At 43.9% G+C, this 14,398-nt stretch overlaps 1 protein-coding gene across 2 annotated transcripts in view; it reads right to left on the minus strand.

Moving 5' to 3' along the window:
• Positions 1-14,398, minus strand: part of LOC144167076 (uncharacterized) — a 46,960-nt gene that overhangs the window by 18,221 nt on the left and 14,341 nt on the right. For both annotated transcript variants that reach the window (XM_077696467.1, XM_077696466.1), the window contains 3 exons: positions 9,584-9,690; positions 5,976-6,082; positions 4,037-4,090 (listed from right to left, as the gene is read on the minus strand). In XM_077696467.1, coding sequence (XP_077552593.1) covers positions 4,037-4,090; positions 5,976-6,082; positions 9,584-9,690 — 268 coding nt within the window. The remainder of the gene's footprint in view (positions 1-4,036; positions 4,091-5,975; positions 6,083-9,583; positions 9,691-14,398) is intronic.

Here is a 14,398-nt window from a genome sequence, read left to right on the forward strand (position 1 = left end):
CAGGGTGGGCCAGCGGGAGTGTTCTTCGCGTAAGTTGGTAGTGTGTGACTACCTCGTTGAAAGTGAGTAATGCGTCTCGGAACTCTCTGGGGGCCTCGGGAGCTCGGCCTGTTCAATCGCCGCGGCTGATGGTTTCTCGCGCGCGATCGTGAGCGAACTCGTTGGCTTCGGGGAGCGTGTCCTGGACTCCGTGGCCAATGTGGGCCGGGAACCGCGGGATGTTATGGAACGTCACTTGTTTTCTTCCCTGTAAAATCCTGTATGAGTCTTTGGCAATGGTTAATCTAAGGAAGGCTCTTGCCGCTGAGCGGGAGCCCGTGTAGAGATTTGCTTGAAGCGGGTTTCCGTCATGGCGATGGATAAGGCGATTTGTTCGGCCGTAGTGGCCTTTGGTGCATAGAAGGACGCCGAGGTAACGAGGTTTCCTTTGACATCCACCGCTGCCATGCCAAACCTCCCCGAGCGGCCGTACTGGGCAACGTCCACGATCCTGTATTTGCGAGCTGTAAGATGGTTCGGGCCCTGGCTCACCTTCTCCCCTCGTTATATTGGGGATGTACATTCCTCGGTAACGGGTCTACCTAGAACGTTTCCCTCACCGTTCCCGGAACCTGCGCAGTGTGATCCACAAAATCTTCCTTGAGTGCGAGCGCACGTCAGCGTTTGCCTCCCCTTTACGTGAATAAAGTTATTTCTCTCTCTCTCATGGTTCCGCCTTCGTCGTCGTCGTCTCGGCGTGGCGGACCGGCGCCACGGCAGGGTTCCCCCCCCCCCCCCCCCCCGTAGAGCCGGGGGCCGTTATTTATGCCCACGTGGCAGTTTTTGACGGTTGAAGCTGTAAATTCCTGGGCATGGTTGTTGAGACGGGAAATGCTTGGCTGGCCCTGCGAGAGGCGACGTATGCCGGCTTTACCCGGTCAGCGGCGACGACATCGTGCGGCCGTTGATGTCGCGGTTGAAAGTCTTCGGGTGCCGCTCTATGACGCGGCATGGGCCATCGAAAGCGGGAGTGAGAGGACGATGGGCAGCGTCACGGCGCACGAACACGTGAGTGCAGGAAGAAAGGTCCTGGCAGTTTGTTTGTCGTCACTGGAGTCGTTTACAAGCATATTAGGTCCAAAAAATTACGGGAACGGCTCACGTCATGATCAAAATATTCCCAGTAACGCCCTACCTGCGCCGCGTAAAGAAACATCCGGCTACGGTGGTAAGGCACAGCGGCAACTTCCGGTGCCGTTCTTAAGTGGTCACCGAGTATAGCCGCGGCAGCGTTTGGCCTCGAACTGATTTTTAATCCTTCAACGCGAGTGCACGTGAGCGTGCGCCTCGTGCTCCGCCTTCGTGGTCGTCGCCTCGGCGCGGCGGACCCGCGCCGCTACAGGTTCATTCGAACGATTGTCTGGTTAGAACAATACTGACCCCAGTATTATCGTGAACTTCCTTCAAATGAGCTACAGAATTAAGGAAAAAGGGAATGGCCATGCGACCAACTAGCTCATTTCCCGCAACAGAACCTATGATGTCATATGTGCCAGCTATGTGGTTGCCTGAGGTAGGCAAAACCAAACGCAAATCAGCAGGGCTTCTAAGCTTGCTGAACGAGCTATTTGGGCTGACATTTAGGGCGCATTGTCTTTATAGCACTGAGAATGGTGGGGTAAACAATTAAAGTTACGCAAATACCCGTAAACATAGAAATACCGATGCGAACTGCTGGTGGTACTGCGCGCACTATGCTGTTTTTAGCTGCGCAGCACTGCGGCGCTTTAGGTTGCGAAACTGGCCGATTGGCGTAACCGAAGGTGTATTACGTGAGCATATTTATCGACCCAACAGCATGTTTCACGAAACGGTTACTTTTTACCTTAACAAAAATACGCGAGGTACAAATACCGCCAAAAACACAGGCAGAACACGGCCTCCCGCGGTATGGTGGCGCCATCTAGGTTGCGTAACGTTAAACAAGGCTCCCCAGCACATATGATGTCATTGAGAGGTCGCGAAAACACACTATTTGGCGGGAGAATCAAACTTTTGACTTAAATTGACTAATTGGTGCATGAATAAATCATAGATGGCAAAGAGAGGAAACAAACTTGTATTTTGTCTGCATGGCCCCTTTAAAGATATCTTTTTTCTCTGTCTTTCAAGCCCTGACTCTATACCTGGTGGCACTCGCACGGTGTCCATGGTGACACTCGCATGGGGAACGTAACAGCGAACGAGTTTTGAGCGCACCTTCTTTGTTTTTTATCTTACTTTGATACATTGTGGCTCATTCAGTATTGCAGATCAGTTTTGCTTTATGAATGTGCGCCTGTTCTTGTGTTGTATCATCTGCATGTCAAGTCCTGCAATTGTTTAAAAAGGGCTGCAATATGCATAAGTAAAATGAATTAAAATAAAAATATTTCCAAGTGCTGCCTAAGCGGTAAAAATGTGTTTGAAAAATCCAAAAAAATTATGTCAGTTTATGAAGAATGTGACATGTGTGAAAGCAAGTCGCTTGTAAGCATTATGCAAAATCTGACACCGTTTTTATGAAGGCCTAAACCAGTACGCAAGGGCCCCATTGCTTTACCGCAGGGATCAATCCATCAAATATTTGTTCCGTTTTGCCGTACACCGCAATGCAAATGTGGAGTAAAGGTCTGCGTTTCTGGGTCAAAAGCCGAATAAACGTCATCGTTATTTAAGGAGGCGTTTTGCCCTACTCTTTCAAATAGGGGTGCAGGAACAATTCGTCAATTTAAACAGACCAAGACACAGTACTGCAAAGTAAAGGTACAGCCGCCGAATTCTTCAATAATATCGCGGCAGCATCGACCGGCGGGTGAGTCAGCGCCTTATCACGGTAGAAAAACGGCAAAACGAGCGAGAATAAACGGCCCACTTCGCAGGCACATAATGGCCCTTGCAGTGCACCTGCCGTCTGCTACAGTGTTCTCGCAAGTGCAGCACAACCTCTTTCTGCTTTTAATCTGCCGCCTATCGTCATTGCCGCGAATAAAACGCCCTATAAACCATGGTCCCCACCCGGCAATCGGAAATGCCTGTTAATTGCCAGCAGGAAGGTATTGTTTCGGCATTTAACGAGCAGCCTAGCAGGCGACGGTTGAACTGCCGGCTTCGTTCTGCGCATGCGACTGTGCCATCTACCCTTGTCCGTTTCGCCGCTTTTTACCTAGACAAGGCGCTGATCCATCCTCCGGTCCACGCTCCCGCGATATTATTATAATATTCGGCGGCTGTACACGCTTCCAAAATATTTTATTTATTTCCAAGTTCTTACGGGGTGCACTCGTTGATAAAGCAAATATGACTGAAGTATCAGCAAGCTCGTCAGGGGGGACGCTCGAAATGTTCAGTGAAGGTAAAGAAGCTGCCCCGGCGTGGCCTGACTGCACAGATTAGAGAGCCGAAAAATCTTAGCCACTCGTCCCGCCCTTACAGTGCTGGCCATTCATGCGTGTCACGTGATAGATATACCTACACAACAAATACCGTTCACTGTGAACCGTGTGCTCTCCTTATAGTTTCAGAGTTTATTTTTTTTGTTAAGAGGTATCCCCACCTGTATACTGACTAGAAAGCCATTATTCCTAAACTGTGGTATAAAGTGGTAAAACGAGAGACATGGCCTGGCTACTTGTGACGAACAGGAATGACAGTTTATGCTGTATTCTCAGTTATGTGTTATATGAACAACTGCTGATGCAGCCCGGCATAAAGAAAAGCTTGTTTCCGGGGTTTCGGGCAAAATTACAGAATGAGTTGGTCGTTTCTAGCTTGAACACCAAAAAAACTACACAGTCCATGGCATCACAACCGTTTTATTTCGCATTCCCGAAGTACTAAGTTGCCAGGGTCTGTCGTAATTTAAGTCTTGTTTATCATGGTAATTTCCTACCTTTTGGGTTTTCATTTGGATGCCTATTTTATGGGTTCATTGCCTTTTGCCCTGTTATCGGCCCTCTGATTTATGCAAAAGAGGTTTAATGCATTGCACCCTAGAACGTCAATACGGGGGGCTTACCGGTCTACCGGGCGGTCCAGGCAGCCCCGGAATGCCGTGGTCTCCTTTTTCACCCTAAATGAAAGGAGGTGAGATGCATAACTTCACACATGTTTTTTCACATATTTGCTCTATTATGTTAAACACACGAAAGGTTCCTCTACCGAGTAGGGCTCTCAATCAGTCGTGGCCTTTGGGTTTCATTTCATTTATTTCATTTATTCCACCTTAAAGGCTCGAAGGCACTACATAAGTGGGGGCGGCGTACCAGGTATAGAAAACGGCGCAACAAAACACAAAGGTTACCAATGGTAAACATTCAGACAAAAATATTAATGCAAAAGGTACAAAATGCAAAGTATACAGTAAACATTACCAAGCGCAAAATAAACGTAGAGGTACAAGGGTAAACATTCCGGGGACGATGAAACATTTTAATCAGTACTTCAGAATTATTGTAAAAACTGGCACGAGGAAAGTAAATTCAGTCAGTTTGTGACATGTGAGTTTTTAGTTTATTGCAGTAGGTTTGGCGGGTAATGCATGTTACTAAATTATCGAGTGGTTTGTTCCAGAGTGTAGTCCCATTGGGAAAGAAGGAGGTAATCATTGCAGATTATGTGTCCATTTATAGGTGCAATAGGATGGCTGTGGTTTATACGGGATGAAGTTCTGAATGATAGCTGAAGAAGGACGTGCCTTGATTTAGGATGATAATAGAAAGCATGCAAAAGACACAACCGAGAAATGATACGACAAAATTCAAGGGACGGCAGGTTCAATGATTGTTTTAGTGCAGTAACGCTAATATCGTTAGAGTATTGGGAGTAAATAAAACGGGCAGCGCTGTTTTGAATCCGTTCTAAATCGTTAGTATGGTAAGTTTGTGAGGGGTGCCAGATTGAGCAAGCATATTCTAATTTCGGTCACACTTTAGTTTCATAAGCTAACTTTTTAATGTCTGGCGAGGCTAATTTTAAGTTGCGGTGCAGGTATCTGAGGGTGCGTGAGGCGTCCGAACAGATTATTTGAATATGGTTTGACCATGACAGCGACGATGACAGATGCACTCCGAGATATTTGTATGATAGTGTAGCGCTAATGGGAAGAGACTTTATGCTATAGATATACCGTGCTGAGCTCATTTTAAGGGTATACTCTTGAAGTTGGTATACTCTTGACGTTGCTTACCCTTGGTGTACTCTTGACGTTGCTTACCCGCCCTTCAAAGGCAGCATTTACCTTTGAAAAGACTTTTTCTGGCTTCTTTGGAAGTAGAAACGCTTTGAACCAAATTGGCACCTTACTCTTATAGAAGGATCTTGAAAACGAGAACGTGAAAGTTACTCGTTATAAGATACCAAGTGGTCGCTGTTGCCCGAACGAAAGTTGAACGCCGCCATTTCTGTGTTTCGCAGAAGCGTGGCGCGGACATGATTACATAGTAATGCAAACGGCAAAATCATTGCAGCATTTGACTTGTATAAGTTCCTTCCAAGATAAAATTGCTTCGGCGTTGCACATTTTTTTCGGGGCTACAAAATGACCTTTTAGATATTAAACAACACGATATAGCTCAAACGGTTTTATTAGTCATTTCACTGAGGGGTAAATGACACGGAATACACATTCCTGCAAGCAAGCGCACACCAATATCATAAAAAAAGAGAGTTTTTCTTGTTTAGGGTAAGTATTCTTTTGGCATATCTGGGTTATTTAAGAAATTTGTGTAGCGCGTTAAACGTGTTACGTTCGCTCTGTGTCTGGCTATAGCGACTACGCCAGCACAAAAAATTAAAGTTTGGATGCCCTGGGCAGTCGCATATTTACCTACGAAGGGTCAGTAGGCGCCCGAATTGTGTCCTATATATGACAAAGGTTTTTGGGGATCGCATGTCATCTTGGCGGTCTCAGCGACAAGGCCAGAACAATAGGGGAATTCTTTTCCTCAGTTGTTCACCTTTATGCCCGAATCCGTCGACCGCTTTTGGCGGCTTGATTCTGGTGGCATAACGTAGCTGCCGGCAGCGTCAGCATGCTTTGGCCCAGAGTCCCTCCCTGATGTTCCTGGAATAAATCAGGAAGCTTTAGTTAGCGCCACAACAGCGTCGCTGCGAGCATTGCACGCCACAGCCGATACCTCCTCTGTTTTGTCCTTCCCCCTTTAGAGGATTTACTGTGAAGGTGTCCTCAAACGCATTTATTGCTGCGACTACAAAGAAGACGGACAATAGCCTCGAAATGTCCTGAGTGACACCACAAAACAGCAAATCTTTCACAGACTTTCTACAGTATCTGGCGAATATGTCACAGTAACGTTTGCATTTTGTAGGTACTCTCTAACCAGTCGAATTAGCGTTGTAGCGTTCCAAAAAGTGCCAGATTTTACAATTTTAAGACGTTTTGCAGCAGACATTTAAAATGGTGTTTTCTATCGATACTCTGTGCAGGCTTACATTGAGTTGCACTGGTAGGCTATTGGAAATTCGATTTCATGAACTACATGATCCTACTATAGGGCTGTGGAAACAGTGCATAAACAACTGTTTTTATACACATAAAAGATGAATATGCCAAGGTTTATTTCTCAGCAAACATCGTAAATAAGCCTATAGGGCCGGTATTCAATTTTCCAATAGTAGCTACTATTCCGAAATAGTAGCCAAGTATCAAAAGTATTATTGGCTAACAATGCTAATCCATGACACGTCAAAATTTTCTTTGCAGCCTAACACACGTAATTTAATTGCGACCTAACGGTAAAACCGGTACACTAAAAAATTCCACCAAAGCATTACAATCTGTCTTTACTTGTTGATACGAGGCTCAATCCCAATGACTATCTGTTTACCTAAACACAATAACACGATGAAACTATTAAGTTTACAAAGCCGGAAGCCAACAAGTGAAGCACTGGGCGAACAAGTATTAACATATGACGAAATTAACACCTGGGAGGCCATTTCAAAATTTTTATCACTTCTATTTAAGTCATTAAATCATTTACTACTATTTAAATGACCGCCTGGGCATTCCAGCGCAAACAGGCGCTAAACTTTAAAAGAAAGTGCACCTATATCGATATATTGCAACGTTTAATATATCCCTCTAGCACTAAACGTGGTTTATAAAAGCAGCAAATGTCAAAAGGGGTAAGACCGCTATCACCACTTTGTACATTTTCCTACACTACGATATGGGACAGCAAAAAATTATGAACGGCAAAAAGATGTTGACGGAGCCTATCTTATATTTTTTTCTTTGCCAAATTGTACGGTATAAACTTATGTATCTCAAAACAAATGTGTCTGAACTTCTTCTGAGCCAATGTTTTTCTGTGAACACAACATTCAGCTATTAAACCTACAGATACCTAAGTTACCTGCCTCCACAATCTGTGCATACTGTTCCACTTTCGATAGCAGTCAAACATTGTTTTGTTGTTGTTTAACAAGCGAAGTGAAAGGATTCGTCTGGTTAAAGGCGACATGTATTGTGCCTTTTTGCTACCAGCGGATTCAACGGTGGTTCTAGATAGATTATACCACGATGTAAAAAGCGAAATCTGGAATTTTTTTACACACAACTTAATGAACCAATAGTTATGGTGGTTTGGGTTACCTCCCACGTTCTCTGCACCTGAACTGGTTAGCGAGTTTTGTAGATATTATAATAAATTTGCTAGTTCAACTAATAGAGGATATTGTTTACAACAAATATTGTTTACAACAAATGATGTAGAGCTGAGTAGGTATTTTTTTGCAAAAATAACTGCAGCTCGGAACAATTTTTCAACGTTTAAGAAATAAAGAGCGAAATTCGAACACACGACAGGCATCATTACAGACTCGCAAAGCTCCTCGGGTTCTTTCACTGGACAATAATGTGCTGCGTTACGCGTGGTCAGCCGCTGTTTCTCTCGGCTGGTAATGCGTCTGCAAAATAGAGCCAGCCTATTTGTTATTTTGTTCCTGTGGCAGAAATTTACTTTTTACGCATAATTCTTCCGGGTACTTTACCCGTGCCCTCATTTTGGCGCGCTCTATTATTGTAATTAATCTAGATGAAGACTTACTGGTTGATGTTTATTTCTTTACTGGTTAATTTTTATTTCTTTATCTATGTTTATTTTCCTTATATTATTTCTAATACCTATGGTGAACCCCGGATTTATTAGGAAAATAAGTGCGCGAACTATATAGATTTCTGGAGGAAACAAGCAAAGTTAGCATAGCATTTTTCTATGGATCTTTTGAAGGTGTTGGTATACAGGATGACTGCGACGCTGGCGACAACGTGGTACCACTTCTGGCTGTGCTTCAATGAATGCACTGCTCTAAATTAGGCGACGCAAGGCGGCACAGCACCTTTGATACTGTGGCCAACCTAAATGATACGCATGAAAATTAAGCTTTCCATTCAACGAAAATAAATTTATTTTGCGCGGTTGACTGCAGCACAAATATACTTGGTATAACCGGGAACTCAGCACTCTGTCGCTAGCAATTTCAATTTTATTGACTTTAAAATTAGGAGAAAAAATATTTATTTTCAATCTGCATCATTTAGTCGCCCTGTATGAGTTGTTCCTCCGGAAATTATCCAGCACTGAGCATTATGAGCAGCCTTTCCTCATATATACAAAACAAATTTTTAAGCAGACAGGCCAACAACAAGTTGGGGGATTTCTGATACAACTTTTGATCTCCTGCTTTTTCACCAAAACAACCTTTTTAGAAAATTTTTGTTCTCTCCGAACTAGAATTCATAAGAGCCATTTAGGCCCGGCTGTCACTCCACTTATTATTACCAAAAACATTGATTGACTGTAGGGTTTAACGCGCCGACGCAACGCAGGCGATGAGGCGCGCCGTAGTGGACGGCTCCGGATTAATTTTGACCACCTGGGGATCTTTAACGTGCGCCGAAATCTCGTACACACGGGCGTTTTTGCTTTTCGCCTCCATCAGAAAAGCAGCCGCCGCGGCCGGAAATCGAACCCGCGACCTCGTGCTCAGCAGCGCAACGCCTTAGCCACTGAGCCACCGCGGCGGGTTATTATTACCAAAAACAAAGCCATTTAAAAGTACATTGCACGTTTCGTTTAATCAAACTCCGTTACGCGGGTATTTGATGTGGTTCCGAGACGAAGCAAACATAGGAGACTACACCTAACGTCGTACGATAACGTCCTATGCATACCGAACGTCTTATGTTAACCTAACAGTATGCCTAATGCAAAAGATGAAATATATCCGGAGGAGCGATGGGGTAACTATTTGGTGAGAAGCTACTGTGCATAAAACTGTACTGGACTGTTAGACGAGGGCTCGGACACTTTGACCCGAAAACAAATGATGCGGTAGGAATTGAGCTTTTGTGAACAAACTATCTGCTGGAAAGTTGTCCATGATCAATTTCGCCTGCCATGAGAAGCTCAGACTATGTCTGATGGCCTTGTATATTCCTTTCTTTTTTTCTTCAGTCTATCCAAATGATTTATTTTTTTACTTATTTATAGATTTTGTGGCCCACAGTCACTACACTGACTATCCCGTCCTTTCTCACCATCAACCAGCAGAATGTCGTGCACATGGTTCTGAAGATTCTGGGCTGACTGTGACGCAAAGCCAACCACTCCTGCCAGCATGCAGCCGAGCAGCACGGCAGATTTCCTGCATGAGCAAAGAAAGCAGATGTGAAAATGACGGATGCATGTTGGTCAGCTAAGTGCCAACAAAAAACCTGTAACATCACCCACACGAATGGATGCAAAAAGCTTGAAAAGTCATGTCAGCACAAAGTCTCTCAAAGCATGCAGCTTCAGGCTGCCGACTCAAGGATGCCAGTTTTCATCGGAAGTCAAGTCCATCTCAATCACATCGCGAACTTCCTGTAAAACACTTGTTGTGGCCATTCCTTCCAACGCGAACTCGGCGAAAGGCGGAGCGTAAATGATAATGCATGCACTCGTAAATTAATTAGGAAGGCGTTTCCTAATTAATTAGGAAACACAGCCCCAGGGCAAGGACGGAAGAAGTGATGAACTAGAGAGCTGAACAACTCGGGAACGACTTGTTACAAGATGCGGAAGAACACAGGACGCAGACACGCATTCGTTCAATGATTAGTTCAATCACACGGGATATACAACAGAAGCTCAGCACACATCAATGATAATACCGACTAACAGGAAGTGTCAAGGCGGATTCAACAGCCCAGATACGCGATTCCTCGTTCTAAAAAATGCAATCGATGGCGTGCTCACACATTGTTCACCCGGAATGTCAACCACTGAAGTCTCCAATAATTCCCGAGAGTGAGCACATCGATACTGTTTCAAAATGCGCATTTTTCTAACCTTTGGGTGTCAAGCATGTTTCTCGCATGTCTTGCATTGTATTCCAAGATTACCTCCCGTTCTTGTGCGCGTAATGTAAGCATGTTCACGAAGGCGCCCATTTACGCATCTACCACCGTTACCTTCATCACTGCCATGTTATATGACCGATTATTGTTTGTTTTACTTTTGTTAATCACCTTAAACAGCTCTCTTAACTCTACTTGATACAACGTACTTGATCCGCTTTCATGTTTTTACGATTCCCAATAAGTTGCTTTGTTTTCTTACCTAAACGCGTGCTTACCTAAACCTTTGTTTTCTTACCTAAAACGCGTACGAAACGCGTGCTAAGAAAAGTCCAATTTCATACACCACGCTGTCTGCACATTTGACGTGGTGGTTCTAATGCTGTTCGTGTGTTGGGCCATCGTTGCTAGTTACCTGGGCGCTGAAGACCCCAGGGCATGCAAAATGGGAACATGTAAAAATGAGCGCATTTGTCATGGCGTTACGCAGTACCACACTGGAGATTTTATACTTAAGAAGGAACGTTAAAACAAGCAATCATATTTGCCAACGTGATGTTTCGTACAATGCTATTTAACGAGATAATTTCAAGCGAATGCTAATTGACTGCAAAAACGGCGCTAGGATAGCTGACGAAGCAGATACAAAGAGACATATCCAAATGATTTATGTTTGGTAGGAGTTATTGTTTACTAATTACGAAAATTTAAGAAAATTGATGTAATGGTAAGCTTCTTGTAACTGGCGAAGCAAGGCTACTCCATGCTCTCACAGCACGGAGAAAAAATCAGTATTTGAAGCATTAAACACGGAACGGAGGTTAAATTAGAGTGATCTATTGTTTGCCACGCGTTCTTCTCTGTTTTGAGAACACAGAGTGTTTGTTAAGTGTCAACATTTAGTTGAGTGTGGATCAACTGGCATATAATTTCCAGTCAAGCGGATTTCGCCTGATTTGGAAGACTAAGCATGCCTGCATTTTATTTTTGTTCTCAGGTGAAGTTCGTTCGCTTGTATTGACATTATTGGTTTCATTTTTTTCTGACGTTATTCGTTCCATGAAACATTGAGCAGACCTAAGTTTCTTGTCGAGTTGTTTTGTAAGATGCCAAGGTTCAGCTCCGTAGGTCATCATCGGCAGTATACACAGGTTGTTTATTTTTCTTTTGAGAGACAGAGGTGGCTCACTTTTTATTATTTGAGTGTGCTTACCCAACATCTCTCCAACCCATACCTATTCGGCGCCGGATTTTATTCCTATGGTTGTAGTCAGCACTAGCCATCTGTCCGAGGCAGTTATATTCTTTTAGTTCTAGCATTTCGCGTCCTCCGCTGCAGAGGGCGTTTTTGGCAGGCGTAATGCTCATTACATTAAATTTATTCATATATAGTTGCAGCGCCAGGGCCGTGTTTTCTGATTTTATTTCCTCGACCATTGTTTGCATGTGTTCTGCAATATCACTCAGAAAGGCATTGTAGTCCACAAACCTCAAATGTATTCTCCGTTTATTGCTATTCTTAAGTTTCATCAGTCAAGCATTATAAATATCTTCTTCAAACATGTTGTGAATAGTTTTAGCGACATGGTACCTCCATTGATTACTCCGTATCGGATCAGCAAGCTATCGCCTTGCTTGTTTAGGGCTATCCTGGTCTTTGAGTGCTTCTGGCACGGCTTGCGTGAGCATGGAGCCAAACGCTTTCTCATAGTCTATAAATGCGATGTAAAAGGCGTTAGTGTACTTTTGGGATTTTTCTATTACCTATTTGACAACACGGGCGTGATCCATCGTTGATTACCTTTTCCTAAACCCAGCCTGCTCTCTGGGTTTTGGGAATCCGGGCTGTCATCTCTGCGGCTAACTATAACTTTGCCAAACAGCTTGTAAACAGATTAGAGTAGGCTGATGGGGCTACCATTCCGAGGTCCTTGTGATATCCCTCCTAATCAATAGAAATGATGTGGAAATTTTTCCAAGCTATGTTCACTTTTTGAGCCTTTAAGTGTTCCGAAAATAGCAAACAAGCTTTTCAACTACAATATTTCCTCTCTGCTTCAAAAGATCCACCGTTATGCCATCGTCACATGCATCTTTTCTTAATTTTGTGCCGTTGGAGCCTTTCCTAGTTCCTCTTTAGTGGCTAGTAGCGCATCGCAAAGTGAGTTCGTACTTTCAGTAACTTCCCCTGGTGTAACGTCGCTAGCATGCATCCTGGTGTAAAATCGTTCTGCTACCTTTATTGTCTAGTCCAAGTTGAGCGTCATGTTACCCTGATCGTCTTTGAGTGCGTACATTCTGCTTTTGCCGATGGCTACCTTCCTGTTAGTTGCTTGCTTTCAAGCTTTTTCGTATTCACACCGTTACCTTGATCACTGCCATGTTATATGACCGATTATTGTTTGTTTTACTTTTGTTAATCACCTTAAACATCTCTCTTAACTCTACTTGATACAACGTACTTGATCCGCTTTCATGTTTTTACGATTCCCAATAAGTCGCTTTGTTTTCTTACCTAATGTTACGGTGTGTTTTCTACATGCTGCTCCTCCCACAAATACTGCAAATTCTGTAAGTGTCATTGTTCGGCCCTCATTTGACCCATCCACACTATCCTGGTTCTTGCTTAAGAGCGCAAATTTGTTTTGGTGCAATTTAAACTCTTCCGTCTAGACTCTGATCGACTCCATGCTGGGCTTTTTTTATTTTTCACGAGTTTTCTTCTTTCCTTTTGAGATTCATCCGTACCTTGCATCTAATCATCCTGTGATCGCTGCTGCGAATCTTACTCAGTACTTCTTCGTCCTGCACAATATTTTGGTTGTCACTTATAATGAAGTCAATTTCGGTTTTTGTTCTTTAGTAGCGCTTTTCTAAGTACATTCGCAATTCTTTATAGAAGTATGTGTTCATCAACCGCAGGTTATTTCTGTCAGAAAATCCCAGCACTGCATCTCCTAGAGAGTTGCGATTGTCTATTCCAAAGTTTCCCATCGACCTTTCTCCCGTTTGCTTCTGACCGACTTGTGCGTTAGTTCTCTGTTGTTTCCGTGTGAACCATGCGTATAAAAAATTAATCTAGCAAACGCCTTTGCAGTCTTACGGCCGTGTGCGGGGGGGGGGGGTAACGACATACGCGAGATGCGTATCTCTCTCTCGCTCTCCATCTCTCTCGTTATACTCTTTCTTCGGTGTTCGTCTGTCACTCTGAGGTACGGAGTGCTGCCTGCTCCGGAAGTACTAATCATCTAAGATACCTCAGAGGCTTAACTAGATAGGTTTAATCATACTTGGAAGGCTGTTTCGTACACAAACAGCAGTCGCTCTCTTGAAATGGATCTGACCACCCTGACGTAGTAGTTCGCCTACACCTCCTATGATTTGCCAAAGCAAATTTCCGTCCTGAGTCCACAGCAGCTGTAGAGCACCCGACCCCAGCGGCGGTGAAGCCAGCGATAAAGCACAGAGTGCTAAGAACATTTGGTTTCGGACCGGCCACCTTCAGAACATGCAAACGAGATGGTGTTCGCGTATGCAAGGACCGATCTCGCAATTGTTTTGTACACCAACTTAACCCTTTGATGCCCAGTGTTGCTCAGGAGAAACAACTCAAACAGTATTTTTATCTCGCACTTTGGGTTTTTTTTCGATATTCAGCACCATCTATCGACAGACAAAGGATCCCGGACTTGCAAAAGTTAAAGAATAGAGGGCGGCACACACCTCCGTGTGCTAAAAAATATTGTTTGGGCGTGCCAACTCGCATCCAGCCCGGGTGGCTGAATGGGCTAGTCACAAGTAACCGAATGGTGAGATTTTGTTGTTATTACAAATCATAGTTATTACAAATTATCACAAGATATTACAAATGTTATCACAAACACAAACTTTACGTTATTGCCTTCACTTGAACCATTTATCATGGTGATCAAAGTAGCTCTCCTGTTCAAATGATATATGGGCAGCCAGTGCCCAGTGTTTCCCAGTGCCCAGTGGGCCTAGTGTGTCCAAGTG

This window comes from Haemaphysalis longicornis, unplaced genomic scaffold (assembly GCF_048455015.1).
Source record: "Haemaphysalis longicornis isolate Haplotype H1 unplaced genomic scaffold, Haemaphysalis longicornis Haplotype H1 scaffold_2, whole genome shotgun sequence".
NCBI lineage: Eukaryota > Metazoa > Arthropoda > Arachnida > Ixodida > Ixodidae > Haemaphysalis > Haemaphysalis longicornis.